General features: G+C 42.5%; 2 protein-coding genes across 2 annotated transcripts in view; one reads left to right on the top strand and one right to left on the bottom strand.

Annotated features, from left to right (window-relative positions):
* The window catches only part of AAMDC (adipogenesis associated Mth938 domain containing), a 30,303-nt gene extending 26,857 nt beyond the window's left edge, over positions 1-3,446 (top strand). Inside the window, exons 3-4 of the mRNA XM_043580139.1 lie at positions 1,184-1,279; positions 3,271-3,446. Of these exons, the coding sequence (XP_043436074.1) occupies positions 1,184-1,279; positions 3,271-3,411 (237 nt within the window). The 3' untranslated portion in view covers positions 3,412-3,446. The remainder of the gene's footprint in view (positions 1-1,183; positions 1,280-3,270) is intronic.
* A 5,985-nt stretch (positions 3,447-9,431) lies between these two features.
* Positions 9,432-21,177, bottom strand: part of INTS4 (integrator complex subunit 4) — a 118,169-nt gene continuing 106,423 nt past the window's right edge. The window contains exons 19-23 of the mRNA XM_043580138.1: positions 19,903-19,962; positions 17,935-18,094; positions 17,587-17,730; positions 13,494-13,614; positions 9,432-9,847 (exon numbers count right to left, since the gene is read on the bottom strand). Of these exons, the coding sequence (XP_043436073.1) occupies positions 9,669-9,847; positions 13,494-13,614; positions 17,587-17,730; positions 17,935-18,094; positions 19,903-19,962 (664 nt within the window). The 3' untranslated portion in view covers positions 9,432-9,668. The remainder of the gene's footprint in view (positions 9,848-13,493; positions 13,615-17,586; positions 17,731-17,934; positions 18,095-19,902; positions 19,963-21,177) is intronic.

The raw sequence follows: 21,177 nt of genomic DNA, 5'->3' as shown, positions 1-21,177 counted from the left end.
ATGATTGGGTGCCCCTTCCACAACCACTGCATCAAGGCATACTTCTTTCTGCTCATACTTTAAGACCCAATTAAAACAGCATGTCATTTATGACAACTTCCCACTCGTATTTATTCCCTCTCTTCTGATATCCTCTCAACTCTATTTACCTCATCCTACTGTAACTACTTCCACACATTCACTAACTTTGCCTGACTGAAACTCCTCCATTAACTATTTGGTTCATCTCAGTATTTCCAATGTTGAGTGTAGAGCCTGGTGCAGAGTAAGTGCGCAGTAAATACCTGCTGACTGAATGAAAGGATAAAGATAGACAACTCAGGGAAGGACGGCTTTGGTCAATGATCTTCAGTGCTGAGAGTATCATCCCTGTGAAGATACAGAATACGTGAAGCCCAGTAATTGTGCTCGTATTTATTAAACTCCCACTGTCCCATTTGCTGATGTGGAAGCAGTTCAGAAGCCACCATCCTTTAATGTTGGATTAATGTCACTAAACATCTTACCTTAAATATCCCTAGGAAACTCTGGGAAGACTTTATGTAGTGACAGGTTTTAAAGCATCAATGTAAGTTTTCCATAAGTGGGAAAGGAGCTCAGAAAAAGGTCTTGAAGTCTTTCCACAGTCCAAATTTTGGTTTAGTGTGCAAGTGCTTTCTTCTTCTACCCCCCTCTTTCCACTCTCACCTGTGACACACCAGTCATACTGAATGACCTTTAGTTCTCCATGTTTTTCTTTCCTCTGAGCCTTTGTACATGCTATTCCCTCCACTTAGAATGCTTTGTTCCACTGATTTCCTGTTACCTGGCTAATTCTTGTATGTCGTGTAGGTCTCAGCTTACATGTTACCTCCTCTGGGATGCCTTCAGTGACCACTTGTCCCGACTCCCCAAGTCTGAATTAGGTGCTCTTTCTCTATGTTCTCACAACACCCTGAACTAACTTCCTTTAGCACTGATAAAAGTATTGAAATTTCTTTTTAGTCTTCTATATTTTTCACTAGACTTAGCATTGAATCTTCTATTATTCCGAGGGCCCTGAATGATGCTTGGCACAGAATAAACCTCAGTAAACATTTTCTCAATAAATTAATGGATGAATGAATGAATCCCACAAGAATCCCAACTGCAAAGAAAGCTTAAAATAACAGGTAGCTGGTATACTTTCTCTTTCCATATCCAGCATTCTCCTGGTGTGCAGCCTGCAGATGTGGAGGAAGTTGTTAAGAAGGGTGTGCAGACTCTTGTGATTGGCCGAGGGATGAGTGAGGCCTTGAAGGTAGGTATTGGTGAGCACAGCATTCCTGAGGACAGCTGGTGACCTCTTGGACCATTATCTTAGAAATATGTCCTTCTTGGGGCACCTGGGTGGCTCAGTTGGTTAAGCGTCCCACTTCGGCTCAGGTGATGATCTCACCGTTTGTGGGTTCAAGCCCTGTGTCTGGTTCTGTGCTGACAACTCAGAGCCTGGAGCCTGCTTCTGATTCTGTGTCTCCCTCTCTGCCCCTGCCCTGCTTATGCACTCTCTTTCAAAAATATAATAAAGGTTTAAAAAAAAAAAAAAAAGTCCTTCTTTTTCATCTCAATATATCATGCACCCTCATTTTGCTGAGTCAGGAGTGGCCCAGGATAAAATAATGGATGTTAGTACTCTTCCTCATCAGGGTTGGACTCTCCAGTCTCAACCTAAGCCTAGGCCTGTGTTGTTTCAACAATTTTTCAGAAATTCTTCACTCCTAGAATTCTCAAGCTCGATAGCTATCAATATTCAGTTCTTTAGATTTCATAGTACTTCACTTTTTTATTACATGACATTTTTATAATACTTTCTATTCTTGCCTTGAACACAATCAAGTTATGCCTTTTTTCCCTTTCAGAAAAAAAAATTATTTTTATTGTCCTTAAAGAAATAATACATGCTTATAGCAAAACAGGAGATGCAGAAATGTTGAAGTAGAAAAGTGAGAGGTCCCCACCCCGGTTTGTACATGTAATGTATACTGCTCCAGGTCTCTATGTAACTGCAAATACATACTCTTACACGTACAGATATACACTACACACTTATAATCAGTTTTTACATCAACAGGATCACATTGTACATATTTTTCTGTAACTTCCTACTGATGTTGTTACATTGTGGACAGCCTTTCACAGAAGTATATAGAGATCTACCTCATTCTTTCCTTTAGACAGATGTCCTAAAATACAGTTCCCTACTGATAAAGCTGCGATTCATTTATATTTTTTGTTTAACCTAGTTTTTTTCCCATTAAAATAATTCCTTTCTACAGGCTACTGTTATTATAAAGTTATTCAAACATATAAAAAATATAGGGTGTTTAAAAAATATTTCAGAACTCTTTCTGAGGCAGAGTCTAAATAAAATCTTAAAATACTCAGCACAAGCCAGTTAAGAAAATATCCAATAATAGCTGCCACTATTGAGAATCTTTTATATAAATTGATTTACATTTATTCAGTGCCTTCTATGGGTCAGACACTATTCTAGGCACTGGAGACAACACGAAAAATGAGACAAACAAGGTTCATGGCCCTCGTGGAAATTAAAACAGTAGATAATTTCACATCATAACAAATGTTGTGAAGAAAATAGTGACTTCTGAGGGGCTGCTCTAAATGCAGGAGTCAGGAAGGGCCTTTCTGAGGAGACATTTGAGCTGCCGTGTACATACAGTAGTTAACTTCATGCTCACACCACCCTGTGATGTTCGAGTTATTCCCATTTTATAGCGGAAGAAACGGGTTGAGAAACTTTAAACAGCTCGCCTACAGCCACTTGGTGGGTACATGGCAAAGTTAGAATTTAGACTTTGGTTGGACTAACTCAAACATTCAACATTTACATGCTAGACATTTTACATACCTTAGCTGAATTAATTTTCATACCAGCCCTGTGAACTAGGTATTATTATCCCTATTTACAGACATGGAAACCAAGGGTCAGAGAACTGAATTCACTTACCCAAGGTCACACTGCTAGTACCACTTAAATCCAAGACTGTCTGACTCCAGAATCCATACTCTTTCCATTTCCACTTCACCGGAGCTTTGTACATGCAGGATACTTTCAATCAACTTCTTAGAAGCCTTACTGACTCCTTGGGGCTCACTGCCAAATTTTCGACTGGTAGATGCTGGGTGACAGTTGTCATTGTCCAATTCTGTAGAGAGCACTTGCCTCATGGCAGGAAAGGAAACCCTGGAGAGCCTTTCCCTGGACTCACACATCTCTTTCCCTCTTCCCAGGTGCCTCCGTCAACTGTGGAGTACCTCGAGAAACAAGGCATTGATGTGCGGGTCCTCCAGACAGAGCAGGCAGTGAAGGAGTATAATGCCTTGGCTGCCCGAGGAATCAGGGTGGGAGGGGTCTTCCATTCCACGTGCTGATGGAGCCTTAAGGAGAATAAATCACTAAGCCACAATGCCTCTGACTATCACTCTTACCACTCTCACCAACCTCCCCAAGCATTTTTCAACAGCTGCTCATGCCCGGTGCTGGGTTAGGGTTTGGGATGCATGGATGACTAAGGCAAGGTCCCATTCTGGGGGGAACTGAAAAGGGAGAAGACAGATATTTACCAAAGTTTAATAATACAGTAAATGTTAGGCCAGAAATACGAGAAAATAAAGGCAAAAATAAAGCCTTCTGCTTTGAAGGCCAAAGAAAAGTTTCAGTGCATTAAAATTACATTGCGATTGATGCTTTGGAATGTTTAACCATTAATTCAACCAATTTTTACTGAGTACTTTATATGCCAGGCACTACTAGAGGCTCCAGAGAAACAGCAATAAAAGTCTTATCCTCACAAAGCTTATATTCTAGGGGGGAAAATAAACAATAAATTCCTAATGAAAGCAGAACCTGTTATGAAGAAAAAGAAAGCAGGATAAGAAGATGAAGAGTAGTGAAGGCTATTTCAGATACGTGGTCAGGAAAAGTCTCTTTGTGCAGATGACGTAGGAGCAGAACCCTGAATGAAGTGGCAGAACATTTCTGTAATAGTAACAGTAAAAGGAGCAACGTCCTGATACTAGGGATCTAGGTCATCTGTCTTACTAGCTAAACCTCACCTTCCCTTGCTACGAAATGATGGGGCTGGACTAGACCACCGTGGATAGTCTTTGTTCTGTTAAATGCCACATGTCCTTTGTGAAGCCTTAGAAGAGACTGATGAACTGTAATAAATTATCACCATCTCATTAGTTTTCATTCCTCCCCCTCTTTAAAGAGTTAGGAGTATGGGCTTTGGTGTCAAATAGCCTTGACTTTGAACTGTGGCTTCCTGCCACTCATTGGTTGGGCATTTATTTAATCTCTTAAAAGTTTCACTGTTCTCATCTGTCAGATAGGGATAATAATTAGTACCTGGAGTGATTTTGTAGGTATTAAATGGGGTGATTCATACCATGTCTTAGCATACTGCTTGGCATGTAGTAAGGACTCAATAAATTGAAGCCACTGTTGTCATTGTATTTTGATTAATAGGTGTGCCGTGTAAAGTCAACATTTCTTTTTATGGTTCATAACATAGCAGCTTATTTCATAGATCTGTAGAATGTTGAAGCCCAAAGGAACTATCTACTCTTATTTATTCATTCTCTTTCATGCCCATTTACTAAGAGGCTCTTACTGAGACTGATTTTCATATGACCAGTTATTGCTGGGCCCTGGGGGTAGAGAAATGAATAAATTCTAATTCTGTGGGAGAGACAAATCTACAGATAATGATGATACAGGCGTTAATGTTATAATAGTTACAAGGTCTAATGGTGACCTAAAGGATGGCCTAATCATACCAGAATAGAAGGGAAAGTAGAAGACATCACTAAGAACAGGACACAAGCTGAGTCTTAAAGAACAGGTGTTCATCTATTCATCGAACATTTGGCAAATTTTAAACATTTACTAGGTCAAGTGTCTATCACAGCCACAATAAAATACAATTGTCCACCTCAGCCCTTGTTGAAGCCACGACCCCAGAAAGCTGGGTTTTGCTCCATGTGAGCCTGTCACCTGCTTGGCCCAGTTGGATATCTGACTGGTCAGCCAATCCACAGACCAAACAGCAATTTAAGATGTGGCTTGGCAAGAAAAGGGGAGCTAAGACTACTAGAATGGAAAGTGAAGGAACCTCTCCAAGTTTGCCCAGCAAGGAAGTGGCAGTGTTCTCACCGTGCATCTGCGCACAGAGTAGTTGGAAGAAACAGGCATTAAATACAGAGTGATGGTATCAATGTTGCAAACTGGCACAAAGCTACCTAGACACCTATTTTGTCTCCGAGTCATCAGATTAGAACCCAATGCTGTGTCCTGATCTCTGCTACACACCACCTTAAAAGGTCCATGGGAGTGGGATACCTCACTGGCTCAGTCGGTAGAGCAGGCAACTCTTGACCTCAGGGTCGTGAGTTGAAGCCCCACACTGGATTAGAGCTTTCTTAAAAGGAGGGGGGAGGGCATGGGAGTGAGATCCTCACAGACCTGACTTAGCCTGGAGGTCTGAGGAAGTCCTGCTCAGTGTCCTTCCTGCCACCAGCAATTTGACAGATACAGGATCTTTCTAGGTCTCAGTTCACTCAGCTCAGAAAAGCCAGGCACCTATACGGCTAGAGGGTGTTTGATAAAATTCGGACTGTTTCTCTATTGATGCAATCAACTTTTTTGTTTTTAAGTGGAATGTAAAGTGAGACATCTCTAGTGGGTGTTGCATTAGGTGTGGGTGTAATCAGTGTTCCTGAGTTGTCTCCACATTATAGAGAACTTAGTACAATCTTCTTGGAGACAGAAGTATCTGGCAGTGACATTATTAAACTTTGTATAGAACCTGGTAATAAACAGCTCCAATTTCTGAATCTGTTCTCCATGGTCGTTGCTGGAAATGTGCAGAACCTGGAGAAAAGCTATTTTTCCACGTGACACTATACTTGGTCCCATGTCTTAATCATTAAGCCCTTTGATTTGTAGGCAGCACAGCCCTCCCTCTGCCCACACTTAATTTCTTCTAGCTTGAGTGGTTCCTAAGACGAGAAGTCTGCCAAGTGCTTTCTGGGTACCCTATAATTCTGTTTGCAGAAGTCAATCGTGTCAAAGCCAAATATAAAGTCCTTTTGGAAACACGAATCCCAGGGCTGGCTTTTACAGGCATGCCATGGTACTGCTAAGTTTGCTCTGGAATCATATTCATTCTTCCCCTGCCTGGTATGTGCCAGTAGCTGTGCCAGGGATACAACAGATGTTCTCACTGTGCGTCTACGCACAGAGTAGTTGGAAGAAACAGACATTAAATACAGAGTGATGGTACCAATGTTGCAAACTGGCACAAATCTACCTAGACACCTATTTTGTCTCAGAGTAATTTTAACATTAATTTTTAGTGGCTTTTTTTTTTTACATGAAAATGAAGATTTCTGGCTTTTCTGGAAGAACTGGAAGATATTATACCCCCAGGCCCACACTTACAAACCACTGAGTAGAACTGAATGACAACTGTCTTCTGACAGAAGCTATGCTCTGACTGAAGAGAACTGAAGTCTATTATCTTCCTCCAGGTTGCACGACTCCTTTTCCCCTGCCTACCTTCTTTAGAGGTTTCCATTTGTGAACCTGAAATAAATACTTAAATAAATATCCTTAAAGAACATATAGAAGGCTGTCGGAACACAGAGGCCATGTGCCAAGCCCACAGGAGACACAAGACAGGCTCCAGAATGAGGCTCAGTTCTGGAGAATGAGAAGGAACCAAAGGAGACAATTTGAGGATATATTCTGGGGCTCAGCAGGTCCAAAGGTCTGAGACAAAACAGCATGATGAATGTTGGCAAGAACTACAGACCTTCTCTATAGCCAGAGAAGTACAAGAATGTGTTGCAAAGGCAGTATGAGGCTGGAGAGCAGGGGAGGGGCATGAAGAGCCTTCGGGGACAGAACTTTAGACTTTATCCTGGGACAGAAGTGGGCCACTTGAGAGGGACTTAAGCAGGGGAAGGGCATGAACAGATCTGGGTTTTAGAAAGATCACTCTGGTAGCTGTGTGAAGACTGAACTGAAGGGGCAAGGTTTGAGGCAAAATCTTTAGGAAGCTAATGCCCCATTTTAGGGGAGATGATGGTGGCCTGCACTAGGACAGAAACTGAGTATGAGAAGGGAATTGAGTCAAGAAACATCTAAGCAGAATTTAAAGGACTTGATGGCTATGTTTACATGAGGGGTGAGGAGGAAGTCCAATGTGACACCTAGGTTTCTAGCTTTGCCTGCTGGGTGCAAGGGAGACTGCTTACAAAGCACAATAGACCCATTATGGAAACCATATTCACTAAGAATCAGGAGGCCTGGGTTCCAGCCGTGGCTTCACCATGGATTCTCTCTGGGCTTGTACATTCACTTCTAAAATGAAGGTGCCACACCAGAGTGATCTTTATACCCCCTTCAGGTCTTTATAATATAAGGTCATTTTTTTCACTTCATTCAAAGTGTGGAAACAGATGCAGAAAAATCAAGATTCTCATATTCCACAGAACCTGATAATTCAGGGTAAAAGGAATTTAAAAGGTTGGACCCAATCTCTCATATGATACTTGAATTCCTTTGCAATAAACTTGTTAGGAGCTTGTTCAATGAGTGCTTGAACACATCCAACATGGACATTTTCTTATCTCCTAATGTATCCCATTTAATTCTCACCTACCTTTTAAAAACTTATCTTAACACTAAGCCATAATCTGCCCCTTAGTGTATCTCCCCCTTTGGTGCAAAACATACTATATTCTGGGTATTAAGACCTAGGACAAAGTCCTAGCTTTGCCCCTTAGGAGAAAAACATAATCTCAAAACCTCAGTTTCTACACCTGTAAAATGGGAGATAACCTGAAAGGATTTTTATAGCAGGGGTACTAGATCTGAAAAGGATGCAGCACAGCCTTCTCCCAGGAGGCTTTCTAAAGCTATAGCATGAGGGGCTCAGTTGGCAGCCATGGGTTTCATTGTTTTCATCTACACTCCAACCTAGCAATCATCATTAGATGCCTGGGTAAGGGCTGTGCTATGATTCGGCCTAGCTCCCAGCTTCATTTTGTCACCAGGGACAGCACTTTTGCCAGGGTATCTTGTTGACACAGAAGAGCCCACTGATGGCGCATCCTTGAGATATACAAAACAAGCAAGTACACTAGAAAAGGCAGCGCTGTGAAGATCTTTCTTCCCTTAGTCCCACTCTAGCAGGTAAGACGTTCTGGAGCCAGACTACCTGGGTTCAAACCCCAGCTCTGTCATTTATTAGTTGTGTGACTGAGGCCAAGTTACTCAATTCTCTGAACTCCAACTCCCTTGCTTGTAGAACAAAGATGATAGTGTAACTATTCAGAGGGTGGTCGTGAGGATTACAGGAGTTAATTCATGCAAAGGGCTTACAACACTGCTGGGCACAAGTCAAGTGCATTAAAGCAAAAGCCAAACATGCTTGAATTAAAATTCCAGCTTCACCTGAGTAATCCTATAATCTTCCTATTATTTTTATAAGTTTTCCACGTACCAAATACGATCGAGATTGGCTGCAGATTCAGATTCTACCAAGCATTATTTGATTGAACCCATTCAATAACATTTAAGGTATAATTATCTCTATTTTATAGATGAGGAAACAGAGGCATAGAGAGCTGAAGATCTGAAGGCTTTTTTCCATATACTTTCCCTGAGCTGGTACAGCCTAGGCCTTTGGAATCATCTTGGATTTGAATGAATACAGGCTTTACTACTTACTGTACAGGTTTCCTCCCAAGACCGCTCACTCTAAAGTCTCTGGAAGACTCAGTTGGCTGCAGCAAGGATTAAATGACAGGTAAAGTAGCACAGCCCTCACACAGTTAACATCTCTGGTGCACTTACTGTTCTTACACCCCAGCTACACCCTTAACTCACACGCAGCTCCAACTGGAGTCATCAAAGACGTAGTGTGTAGTGGGAGAGGACTTTATTTCTTACACTGGATCCCTCTTTTCCATAATCCTTGTTTTTCCTAAAATATGGCCCTTATGTATTATTTTGGTTCTTAGGGTAATGACAGGCAAGATCAAGAATCTCCCTCAGCGATGAAAATGATTCATTCTCTAGCTACTCCTTCAGTCCTTGGCACAGCTACTGCCTGAGTTGGGAAAAGAGCTTCTCAGCAAGAAAGCGACGTCTAAGGCCATTCAGGAACTGTCGATGGTGAAAAAGCACACCTGTGAAAGGAGTGGGCCCTGGCAAACAGACTACTGATGTAAGAAACAAGATTATGCTCTAATAAGCAAGTCTTTGGAGGTGACTAGAAAATTACATCTTTGTTTCATACTTGAGGAATGTAACCATGTGATATAAATGTTGAACCTATAGCCACCTAATTTTTTAAGGACCAGGAACTGGAACACCTAGGTGTTTTCCCAACTTTATTGGAGATATGAGGGGACAGGGAAGGAGGAGGTGTAGATTTGAAGGTTTTTGGATTTTTAATGGAAAATAATTTATCCTGTATCTGATACTAGACAAGACTAAAAGGGTCATGTCCTCCTTATGCCCTTACGCCATTTCCAGGTGAAGTGCTCTAGGCTTCTGCCTCACTCTGATAGCTAAGAAGGGCCTTCCAGCCTCGGCTCTAAAACCTGCTTGTGCCTCAGCGCCTTGCAGGTTTGGGCATTATGTAAACTTTCACAGACTTGCTGAAGGGGATGGTGCCCTCGATGCTGGTCTCCACCTGGGATGACACCTCACCACCCTCAATCCAGGGGGACTTTGGAATGCGGGAATTGGAGTTGTAGGCCAGCAGCAGCCTGACTTCCACCTGGCATGGTTCTGGAAAAAAAAGACAAAAGAAATCCTCTATGAGGGCAACTGCTAGGAACTGGGATGAAATGTCAAATAAAAGCAACATCAAAGATGGAAGCAATAGGGTTTCTAAACATTTCTTCATCTGCCCTCATCCCTTCCCCCTCACCAAACCAAGACACTTTCCCAGCTTGAATCCTGTGAGGCTGAGCCTGAGCCTGCAGATGTGCGGCTTCTCCGCCACATCTCTGTGGGCTCCCTGCAGCTCAGATCCATGGTGGATCAGAAGGGAGCTAAAAACGGAGGCCTTCTAGCCTTAAGAGAGGGCCAAACGGGCCTACATATGGCTGATTCTCATGCCCAGATAACCGTGCTCTTCCTGTGTGGTTGAGCTCAGGCATGAAGGCTGCATCTTCTACCATCTTAGTGGAGAAGCGGCCCTGATTAGGAAACACTTCTGGCAAAAAAATTCTCACCAGTGAACAAGAACATGTTTCAGGCACCTAAAATCACGCCATTAAACCTTTCATTCTTTAAATGACATGACATTATGGCACTGATCTTGTGTCTGCATGTGGCAGGCCCCAGTAAGAGTGAGTAATCCCTCCCTCAAGTTGCTGACTGCTGGAGACAGAGACGGTTACAATGGAGCACAGCACTCTAACCAAGTCTGTAAGAAGAATGAGGAAGGAGCCCAGGAAGGCGTTGGAATAGAATACCTGCTCTGTGCCAAGCACATCACCTGAAGAGTATGCACCCCGCCACACCATGAAAGACTGTCACAATCCCCAAAAAGTCTCAAGGCTCTGAGAGGTTCTAAGTGACTGCACAAATCCACACCGTTGACAGAATTTGAGCCCAGTTCAAAACTGAAGCAATTAATCTGTTAACCATGTGGTCTCTATAAAGGAGGGGGAGAGAATTTCCGGAAAAACTTAAAGACCATTGCAAAGGGCCAGGAATAGAATAAACTTGGGAGCAAAATGTGCAAGTGTTGAAGATGAGCCCAATGCCTAGATATATAGGGGACGAGAATGAGGGCTGGAGGGATCTAAGTGAACAAGGGCAGAGGTCCCAGGACTTCTCAATGCCCCCCACCCCAGACCTCTTCCTAGTCACATCCTGACTTCTCTCTAGGGACGAGAGCAGAGACTGAATTGCTCTTCTCCAGCCAGAGCAAACTAGCCAGACCAAGAGAGCAGCCCTGGCACCACCACTTACCAGCCACTGGTATGGACACCTGACAGCAGCCTGGGTATAACTGTAATGAAGCCAGTGCTGCTCTCCAGCATCAGGCTCAAATATCAGCTCTCCCGCTATGTATGATCCCCTCTTTCAGTCCCAGATGGCTGTTGCCAACCACCAACCAAAACCTAGCCCTGATTCTCACAGCACTTTCAGCCAAATCCTGGGGAGGTCAGGACTCAACCCCACCTGTTCATTATGCCTTCCCTCACCTGCATGTGGTAAGAATGGCAATTCCAGCCATTGCCATCAGAGCAGAGGAGAGGGGAGAGACAACAAGAGGAGACAGTAGGAGAAAGGAACAAAAGATCATGTGGGACAAACCATGTAATCTGTTCATCATGCCTGGAAGATCTTTTACGAGGTATGCATTCTTGCTTCCATCTTACAGATGAAGAAAATAAGACAGAGAGGTAAAATAACTTTCTCAGGATCACTCAGCAAGGGAGGCAGAATCTGGAACCTGGCTGGCGTGACTCAAAGCTTCTGACATGGCAGACTCCTGCCTCCCAGAGGAGAGGCCCCTGGTACAGAGCTGCTGAAGGCCTGCATGGAGGAACACCCACCAGCACCAGGCCCCATCTCCTGGATTAGGAGAAAGAAGGCACAGGTGCATTCAGAAGGAGAACATGTTTCACTTTGGTGTCCCAGGTCGGAAGGGATTTGGTAGTTAGGAAATGTGAGTGCCAGCCTCAGTGCCACCGCTGACCAGCTATGTGGACCTCCATTTATGCATGTATAAAATGAAAAACAGAACACTAAATTCCCCACCACCAACTTGGTCTAAGGATTAAATGAATTTTAATGGCATACTGAAAATCCTGTATTCAATTTTCATTATTTGTTGAGCACTTACTACCTTCCAGGCTCAAAGGACACATGATAGAGAGGCATCGGAGATACAGAGGTCAAGATGATTAACAAGTTCTCTGCTCTTGTGGTGCCTTCATGCTAATGGGAAAGTCAGTAACAAATTAAATGGGAGAATTCCCAACATTAGTTAGCACTACGCTGAGAATTAAAAAAGAGGTTTGTAATAGCAGTCTCTCAAAGGGGGTGATCCTGAATGAATTATAATTCTTCAGGCTCAGGACGGCTTGGTAGCCCCAGTTCGGGCAATGACTTACTGTGTGACCAGGGCAAGTTGGTAGGCCCCTCTAAGAACTTTGAGGCTCTTCTGAGATCTAGCATGCTGTGGTCTGCCTCTCTGAGTTGTGGGCCTTCCAAAACAATACTGTCCCATGGCCTATCTTTCTAGCTATCAAGTCTAGGATCCCTTTATGAGAAGAGATTAGAATAAGAAATTCTCTACCTTCCTGTGGTGGCTAATAGTGCAGAACATTCCAGGCAGCAAGGATATGAAATGAGGGATGCTCGGGGAGGAAGATCCCGGGTAAAGCATTGCCGGATGCCCCCTAAATTGGGCCAGGCCCAGGGTCACTGACTAGACCCCCAAAGGGGCTGCCCTGATATTCAAGAGCACTACTTCCTCTTTGTGAAAACTTTATTATGTCATTTATACCCACCTAACACCCCTGACAGAGGGAAACCATTAATAAGGGCATTAAGTCACTCATGTAAGTAATATAGAGAAAGAAAAGTCTAGAAAGCAACCACTTAAGTCTAAAATAAACCAAATTTGGTGTCATGAAACACCTTCCCCAATAACAACCATGCTCTGAATCATCTTCAATGATTGAGAAAATACCAGTGAGGCCAATTCTCCCCCCACTTTTTCCAGTTTCTAAAGCAGCCTTACAGGCTTGAAATGTAATGTCCCATGCACTTGTATTCTTCCATTTTATTCTTAAGAATTTTTAAAGTTACTTACATAACCTCCCTATCTTTTCACAAATTATTAAATTATTACATTAAACCAGCCCATGTGGAAGGGGAGGGCAGTAATAGTTTACTTGTTTGGGGGGAAATGAACTAAATGGTTCATATACAAAGACAGAATGATTTTAATTTGGGGTAAGAAACATGAAACTGTTTCATTTCTAGACAGAGCAAACCTCAGAACCAACTCCTAGCTTGAGAATTATCATTTTCATTTGGAAGGTGAGGAAATGGATTCAGAAGGGAGAGTGGCTTGTCCAAGGCTATGCAGCAAGTCAGTAGCAGAATTAGGACAAGAAAATAGTATGCTGGCATCCAGCCGAGGGCTCTTTCCAGGAGATTCCATTCTATTGTAATCTCCTGTATACTTTCTGACAAAATCTTGTGCTGCAAGCAATCAAAGCACTGCAGCAAATTAGTCTAAATGCAGCCAGTTTAAGCTTTCAAACTCCTTAAGAAATTAAGTACAGTCCTCAGCAGGCCTGACTGAACCACGTATTTCTCAAAGTGCAAAAAAACAAACGCCTCAAGGTAAGTGTCATCCCCAGGAGCATATTCTCCTGTCCACCTTGGCCCACTGACCCCTTACCTGTCCAGGCAGTGTGGGAGAGGTACACCTGAGTGATAAGCCGGTGGCGCCCTGGGCCAGGATTCCGGAAGTCTGCTGGCTTAGGATGAATCATCTGAGCCTGGCCATCTGGATATAAGACCTAAGAAGTGAGAGAAGTGAGAAAAAGAAATAGAAGAGCCATGAATTTTCAACAAAACTGGAGTGTCTGTTGTGAACCCCAAAATAGGAGGGAAAGAAGATACCAGCTTTCATTAAAAACTGTTCCAGGAGTGGGAGGTAATGCTGTTGAGATCCCTGTACTCTCTGCCCCAGCACAAAGCAGTATTTGATAAATGTTTCCTGAATTCATGGTGAAGAAGTGATAGGAATAAAGTGCCTCTATTCAGTACAAGAATAGGCAAAAGTACTAATCTGAGTGTGAAAAGCCTTCCCAGACACCCCCATCTGGGTGACTTGCTCCCTGCCTGGCTCTGAATCGCATCACAGGCCAGCACCCACCACCAACCACCAACCATTTAGAATAATTTTGTGACTGCATTTTCTCCACGAGGTTATAAGCAGCTAGGAAGCTCTTTCTATAGCTCTGTCAACAAAGGGTCTGCTCTGTTAAAAAACAAAATTCAACCACGTAAGTTTGAAGATCTAATTGGCTTTACTGAGTATCGAGCAAGTAGAGAAATGTTCCCAGGAGTCGTCCAAAATGGAAAGGACACATTCCTGGAATGGGTCGAAACTGTAATTAAGTCTTGGTTTCCTGTTGTGGGGGTCAAATGGCTCCAATTTGGGCTGTCTTTTTTTTTTTTTTTTCTTTGTTAACAGCTCAAATCACTGGCTAGTTCTCAAATCTCACACATGGCCAGAGCCTTGTCCTCACTATCGTAGGGGAGCCTCACAGCTATCTATGCAGAGGGCCCCTCACATTGCACGGTGTACAAACGAACTACACGAACCAATACAGCTGATCCTAGAACCACATGGCCTGGACTATGGAAATCTACTGATAAGGACAAAGTAGGGAACTACACAGGTCTTTCAACTATGCAACTCTGAAGAGGCAGGTCTCAGCCCACCTGTCCCATAATGAAAAAGGACTTCAACTACCTCCATTTTTTACCCCAAACTTTCTCATCAATTCAGTTCTTCTTTCCAACCTATCTCTTAACTTAGACAAAAGACCCAGAAGGCAAAGCATCTCCTGACAGGAACCAAAACTACCCCCTCAAGCAGTAATGACTGCACTGAGCCAGCAAGACCCCACACGATTGGCCCAAGGACAAGGAGTGACGACCTTCACTGCCCACCTGCATGTACCCACCCACCTTGTCCACATTTTCCTTCTATAAACCTGGAAGTATTCTCAGCACTATGGAGACAGTCTTGGAGACATTAGCCTGCTGTCTTCCCAGTGAAATAATTTCAGTGAATTTCGTCCCTGAAATAAATTGCTGTCTTGTTTCACTACCACCTGTCTCTCGGTCTTTGGATTTTGCCAACAGCTAGTGACTGAACCTGGTCTGCTTGGGACCCTCCAAACCAGGTGCTCTTGCAATAATCTCCTCTCATCTGTCCAAAACAGAAAAAGTGCTGGTCTGGACAGCACGTTCCTACCATCAGAGCTGTCCTGCAAATAGACAGTGAGCTCCCCACCTGTGAAGGCTTCCAAACAGTTTGGCCATGCACTTGGTAGGGTGGCTCTGGACATTTTCTAGTAAAGTCTAGCAGATGACCCTTAAATAATCTGCCTGTAATTTCATTTATGCTTAGTTGATCGCTGAACTTTTTTCAGGGATAAATGTGAAACAGTAGTTCTCAACCCTAGCTCCACATTAGAATCATATAAGAGTTCTCAAAAAAAAAAAAAAAATACTGGTATAGTCATGGGGCCTACCTTCTGGATTCTGATTTAACTGGTGTAGGCTGAGGCCTGTGCATCATTACTTTTTAATGTTTTCTGAGTAACTCTAAAGTGGAGGTAGGGTAGAAAACCACTAATATGGGGGAAAAAAACCCAACCAAAAATGTGCAGCATCAACTCAGAATTAGTTCTCCGTACACCTTATGATTTATAATAAAGAATTCCTTAATGAAAAAAAAAAAAAAAAAGATTCCTGCTGGGAAGCCAGAGTTTTTTTTCCCCCCTCTACTGTCACCACAGGCAAATCTTCAGGGCCTGACTCATTCTTACCTCTTCCAGAAGCTTTCCCTGCTGGCTCCAGGCTATTCTGTCCTCAGATTGTACTCACTTACTGTCAGTGCTTGTGTCCCTACTTTTATTCATATCCCTTATGCCTAGAATACCTCCTTCAACCCCTATCCTTTGCTCTTACTCATCCTTTCAGACCTCATCCATGCATGAGTGTCTCCACAAAGTCTTCCTTTTCCTCAGCCTCCAACCACAGCGTCCAAATTAAATTGTCTCACTGTGTGTGTGTGTGTGTGTGTGTGTGTGTGTGTGTATTGTAAATATATTACAGAATTTTTTATAGTAGCTAAAAATTGGAATTAAGCCTGTAGGGGAGGAAAAATAATTTTCCCTCTACCTTTCTAGGTTCTTGGCTAAGATCACATTTATAATAAAAGACAGATAAACAGGAGAAAAACAGAAGTTTAAAACATGTAAACATCCTGTGTACATAGGAAATACCCAGGAAAACTGATTAACTCCCTGAAATGGCGCAAGACATCACCTTAAATACCATCTTCCACCAAAGACCAAAGGAAGGTGTTGCGGTGGGAGGGAGCCAGTTATGGGAGGTTACTAGGTAAGCACAATAAACTAAGGTAAGATTGCTATGCAAAAAAAAAAAAAAAAAAAAAAAAAAAAAATATATATATATATATATATATGTAAATAAATATTAATCTTTATGCCCAACCTGGGGTTCATGCTCTACCAACAAAGCCAGACATGTGCCCCTGTTGTGCAAACTTAAATTGGTGCCTGCTTCACTGATAAAAGAGTTTCTAGAGATTTAGTAATCCTTCTCTTCCAGGTACAAAGGAGACACCTTTACAAATGGTGATTTCCCTTATAAATGTAAATTTCCCTCACAAAAGGGCAACTTCTCTGTTTTTAGAGATTCTCCAGGTTCTGTGGCCTCTCAAAAACAATGATCCCCAAATATTCTTTATGCCAAAGAGGCATATTTAGAGTGGCATATTGTGTTCCCCTCCATTCTTGTCTTTGAAACTTCCTAGTTTCATAGTCAGAAGCTGAGTCAGTACATTACTCCATTACTTTAGTGAACCAGTCAGTCTCTTATTCTTGAGAATAAGTCAGCTCATTTAAATGGCTGGGTCTTTTTTCAGAAGGTAGTGCTGCAGATGGGTTCCCAAAATTAGGCCTATAGTACGTGACCAATCAGGTATTTATTAAGAGGCCCCAGTATTCTTCTGTGCATGTCTGAATGATGACTGAACTTCTGTTTTATAACTGCGTATCTATTTGTCTTTCACTGAAACTGAGCATCCTGAGGGCAAGAATTTAACACATTCACCCCTGCAACCCTAGTGCTCATCATGTGAGTAAGCATTACTTCGTAGATGGGTGGATGGGTGGATGGATGGGCAAGTGGGTAGTATTTTTGTGGGGCTTAATTGCAGACTGTTTAAACTGACTGGTATCTCTACTGCATCTGGCATGTGTCTCTAATATGTCTAACTTAGGAAAAAATACTCCCTAGTGATTTTTTTCAACCCATAAATTTTGCTCACCAAGTGGACCCATCCACAGCCTGAAAAGGATTTGTTTATTACAGTTTGCTTGCAGCCCTGAAAATACCAAGTTTTAACTTCACATTGTAAGACTAGAAAGACCCCTGTCATTCAGTGAACCCTTACTGGGTACCAGTGGCTTTATATACTTCATTTCCTTTCAGTGTCAATTGTTCCTAGTTGTCAGTTGTAGAATCTGAAGTTCAGAGTTTAAAGTAACTTGCTCTAAACCACAATCAGCGGAAGAGATGGGATTCACATCAAGACTCTTTACCATTAAGAATCATCTCTTCTCTCTCCTCACTTTCTGTCCCTCAGGTAGAAATTACAGGGCTGCTGAAGTTAAATGCTTCAACACATGGTCTAGAAGCTCTATGAGGACCAAAATCTGACAGACCTGGACCTTCACGGTGCTTTGGGGATCCTGCACATGTTCCAGGGTTGCATCAACATCCAGGGCCACAACCAACCCGGATGTAAACCGCAAAGGGTTGTCTGACTCGCCTGCTGGCTCAATGATTGTGGCTGAAGCTTTGTGGATCTGCAAGCAAGAAAAAAACATAATGATCCTGAAGCCAGGTCATCCCTGGGCGACAAAACATGATCCGTGCAGCTTTCTGTCTCATTATTAACAGGTGAACATGTGAAAGCCAATCAGAGGGAAGGCTCTAGCCCAGCTATTCAACTGGTCAAAGAAGATCACCAACGTCAACAGTTCTGACTGTCTGAACAGACTTGACAGGACCTGCTCTGGAAGGGGGAGGTGTAGGAAGGTACTCTGCCGCAGCATGGTCTGTACAATTTTGACAACTTCTACAGGTTTGGATGTCATGAGTCGGGGCATCAGGTCAAGAAGTTTGTCCACAAAGCTGTCCTGTAGGTGGGGCAAATCAGCAATAAAACACCTGCAGGAACAAACAGAAGCCAAGTGACTAAGCATTCATTTACCACAGGATGATCCCCAAACATATGCCAAATCCTAAGGTAGGAGAAGTGATGAACTGAAGGAGCCCATGGTCCCTGAATGAGAAAGCCAGGCACCTAGATAATTACGCCTTGGTGATATAAGCATCCTGATAGCCTGTTTATTGAATACCCCATGTGCCAGATATACTCTTCAAGTGTTTGGCATGATCTTATTTAATCCTCCCAGCAATCCTGTGCATTGTTACAATCATTATTTTCATATTATAGATTCATTAATTAACAAATACGTCTTTAAGACTGCAAGTGCCAACTACTGTCACAGGCACCAGGGACGTAACAGTGAGCAAAAGAGAAGAAAATGCCTATCTTAATGGGGCTTATATTTGTAGAAAGGAACACAGAGATTCAGAGAAAATGATGTTGCATTGAGGCTTAAAAATGTTAAATAAACTCACTCCCAGCTCTGATTCCACAGTACTCCTGCCTTATAGAAGGGGACAGTCGAAAAATATTTCACTGAGGTAATAGCAGTGCAGGGACTCAGGGGCTGAATTAAGAAAGAATGTACAACTCTATGCAAGAGATGAGAAACTATGGCATACCAGAGCTATCACCTTCCTCAAAGTCTCTTCAACTCAAATGTGCAAAAACAGACTCTCCATCTTAAATCTAAAACCAAGGGCACCTGGGTGGCTCAGTCGGTTGAGTATCCAACTCTTGATTTCAGCTCAGGTCATGGTCCCAGGGTTGTAGGATCAAGCCCCACATTGGGCTCCACACTGAGCATGAAGCCTGCTTAAGATTCATTCATTCATTCATTCTCTCTCTCTCTCTCTCTCTCTCTCTCTCTCTCTCTCTCTCTCTCCCCCTCTTCCCCTCTCCCCTGCTCGCACAGACTCTCTCAGAAAGAAAGAATGAAAGAAAGAAAAAGGGAAAGAGGGAGGGAGGGAGAAAAAAAATTTTAAACCAAAGTAACGCATGAACTCAGTTGAGATGTGAAGCTAGGATCTTAAAGAGCCAAACTGGAGTGTATCATCTGCTAGAGAGCAGCACCCACTGGTGAAGCATGGTATTGCAACTCAGCCCTACAGGAAGCTATCTCACCCAGATGAAGACTCAAAAGTATAGGCATATAAACTTCAGGTTTGATGAAGTTCATGGGGGCAGGGATAAGGGGTGGAAGAGTGAAATATCTGACTTAATAAATATTAGACTATAAAATCCTATAAATTCTTTCCTCCTAGTATTGTATTGCCAGTACATCACATGTCTGGTCACCAATTCAACTACCAATTCTTCGCTAAGCCTTCCATTCACCTACTAGATCTGTTTTAACCAATTTATTTCATACAGAACTCTGAGAAAACATAGCTGTACTACAAAATAAAGGTTACCTACAGAATTATGGAACAATTTTTTGTAGATTACTGTTGTTGAATTTCCATATTTCTCTATAAAGAACAGTGGGGAAAAGAACTTTTTTGTTGAGATTTTTCAACAAAAATGTTTGTTTTACCATCTAGATACTTGTCTTTTTGTGGCCCAGCTGAATGTTGAATCCAAATGATTCCCGCTATTTTTACTGTACCACTGTTGCACATTTAGCTAAGTTTAAAGAAGTTTACATACCCCTAAAAAAAATGCGCGAGGGCACACCACCACAGATAACAGGTTGGATGCGTGGGTTAAACCAAGGATTCTAGCTTCTGATTGCTCTTGTTGCCCTCTAAGTGCTGTTATCTGCATAACCAGGAGTCAGTAAGCTAGATGGTAATGAAATAGTTACCTCTGAAAAAAGTCCACTTCCTGTAAAAACTTTTCACACATCCCAAATAAGGGGTCAACTCTGTAGAAAAAGAGAAAAGCAAACATACATACATATATTTGGCTTACGTAATCTTCGAACTGAGGAATGAGGATCAAATTCCCAGAAACCTGAGCCTACGTGAAAGGAAATCAGAGGATTACACTATCAAAATTATCTCTAAAAGGAAGAGCAGATTCCTAATGGACCTAGGGGGAAAATATCTGCCAGAATGCCAAGACCCAATTAAAACACTTCAGTGGCTATCAGGCTCAACGAACACTCAAAATCAAGGGCTGTCATAGACCGTGCCTGGCATCAGACTCACTAAGGATACAGGGCAGAAGCACAGCTTGCAGGCAATCCAGCGCCACGTTCCTCCCCTGCAGGAGTCCTCACCGCACTCCATTCAGCCGTCCACAGAGCTGTCTGGGAGCTGTGATCTTGCCGTGGACAGACAGCTCAGGTACAAGGAGATGACATCTACGTCAGTTGAGTTTGGAGGCCAGCCTGGATTAGAAGCCTCATGCTCCATAGGTGCTAACATCTCTTGAAACAAATCCATAGGTATACCCTCCAGGGTCCCCACAAGGGATGTGCCCAGTTAAAAGAATCACTGCACTCAGTAGAACCCAAAGCTATGGTGTCTGCATCAGGCAATTACAGTTTACTAATAGTCCCTTCTGGTCTATATGCAGTTTTCTCAGTGACAATTTTTATGATCACAGTGTTACCTAGTAAATACAGTTGATATACCAGGTTTCCAGGGAATATACCTAGAAAGTTAACCAGAGGTCAAATTCTCATGCAGAAGGGGAGAAGTGTTGTTATTACTTTGCCCATAGACAGGACTATGTTCTTTCCTCACTTGGCTTCTCTGGTTTCACAGCCACTCATTTTCTTTTTATTTCTTGTAATTTCCAAATGAAACTTTGTATTTATTTTCATTAATATTGTATTCATTAGAGGAGTAAAATTCCAGTGAGGAAAAACAGACAAATACTCTCTCCTTATATAAAAACAGGCAAGAAAAAGGTGTCAAGGTTCTTAATAACCTAGTTTAGTCTTTCTACTAAAATGTAAGCTCCATGAGAGCAGGGACTTTTATATTAACTATTTTGATATATATTTTCTGGCACAAGCAACTATTCAATAAGTATGTGTTGAATGAACAAATAAATGAGAAATGACAAATGGAAACTTACTCTACAAACAACATGCATTTGAATTCTTTTCCTAAAGAACAGGTAGCACTTG

The sequence above is a fragment of the Prionailurus bengalensis genome, chromosome D1 (assembly GCF_016509475.1).
Source record: "Prionailurus bengalensis isolate Pbe53 chromosome D1, Fcat_Pben_1.1_paternal_pri, whole genome shotgun sequence".
Taxonomy (NCBI): Eukaryota; Metazoa; Chordata; class Mammalia; order Carnivora; family Felidae; genus Prionailurus; species Prionailurus bengalensis.
Note: the sequence above shows the minus strand (reverse complement) of the source record. Positions and strands in the feature narration are given on the sequence as shown.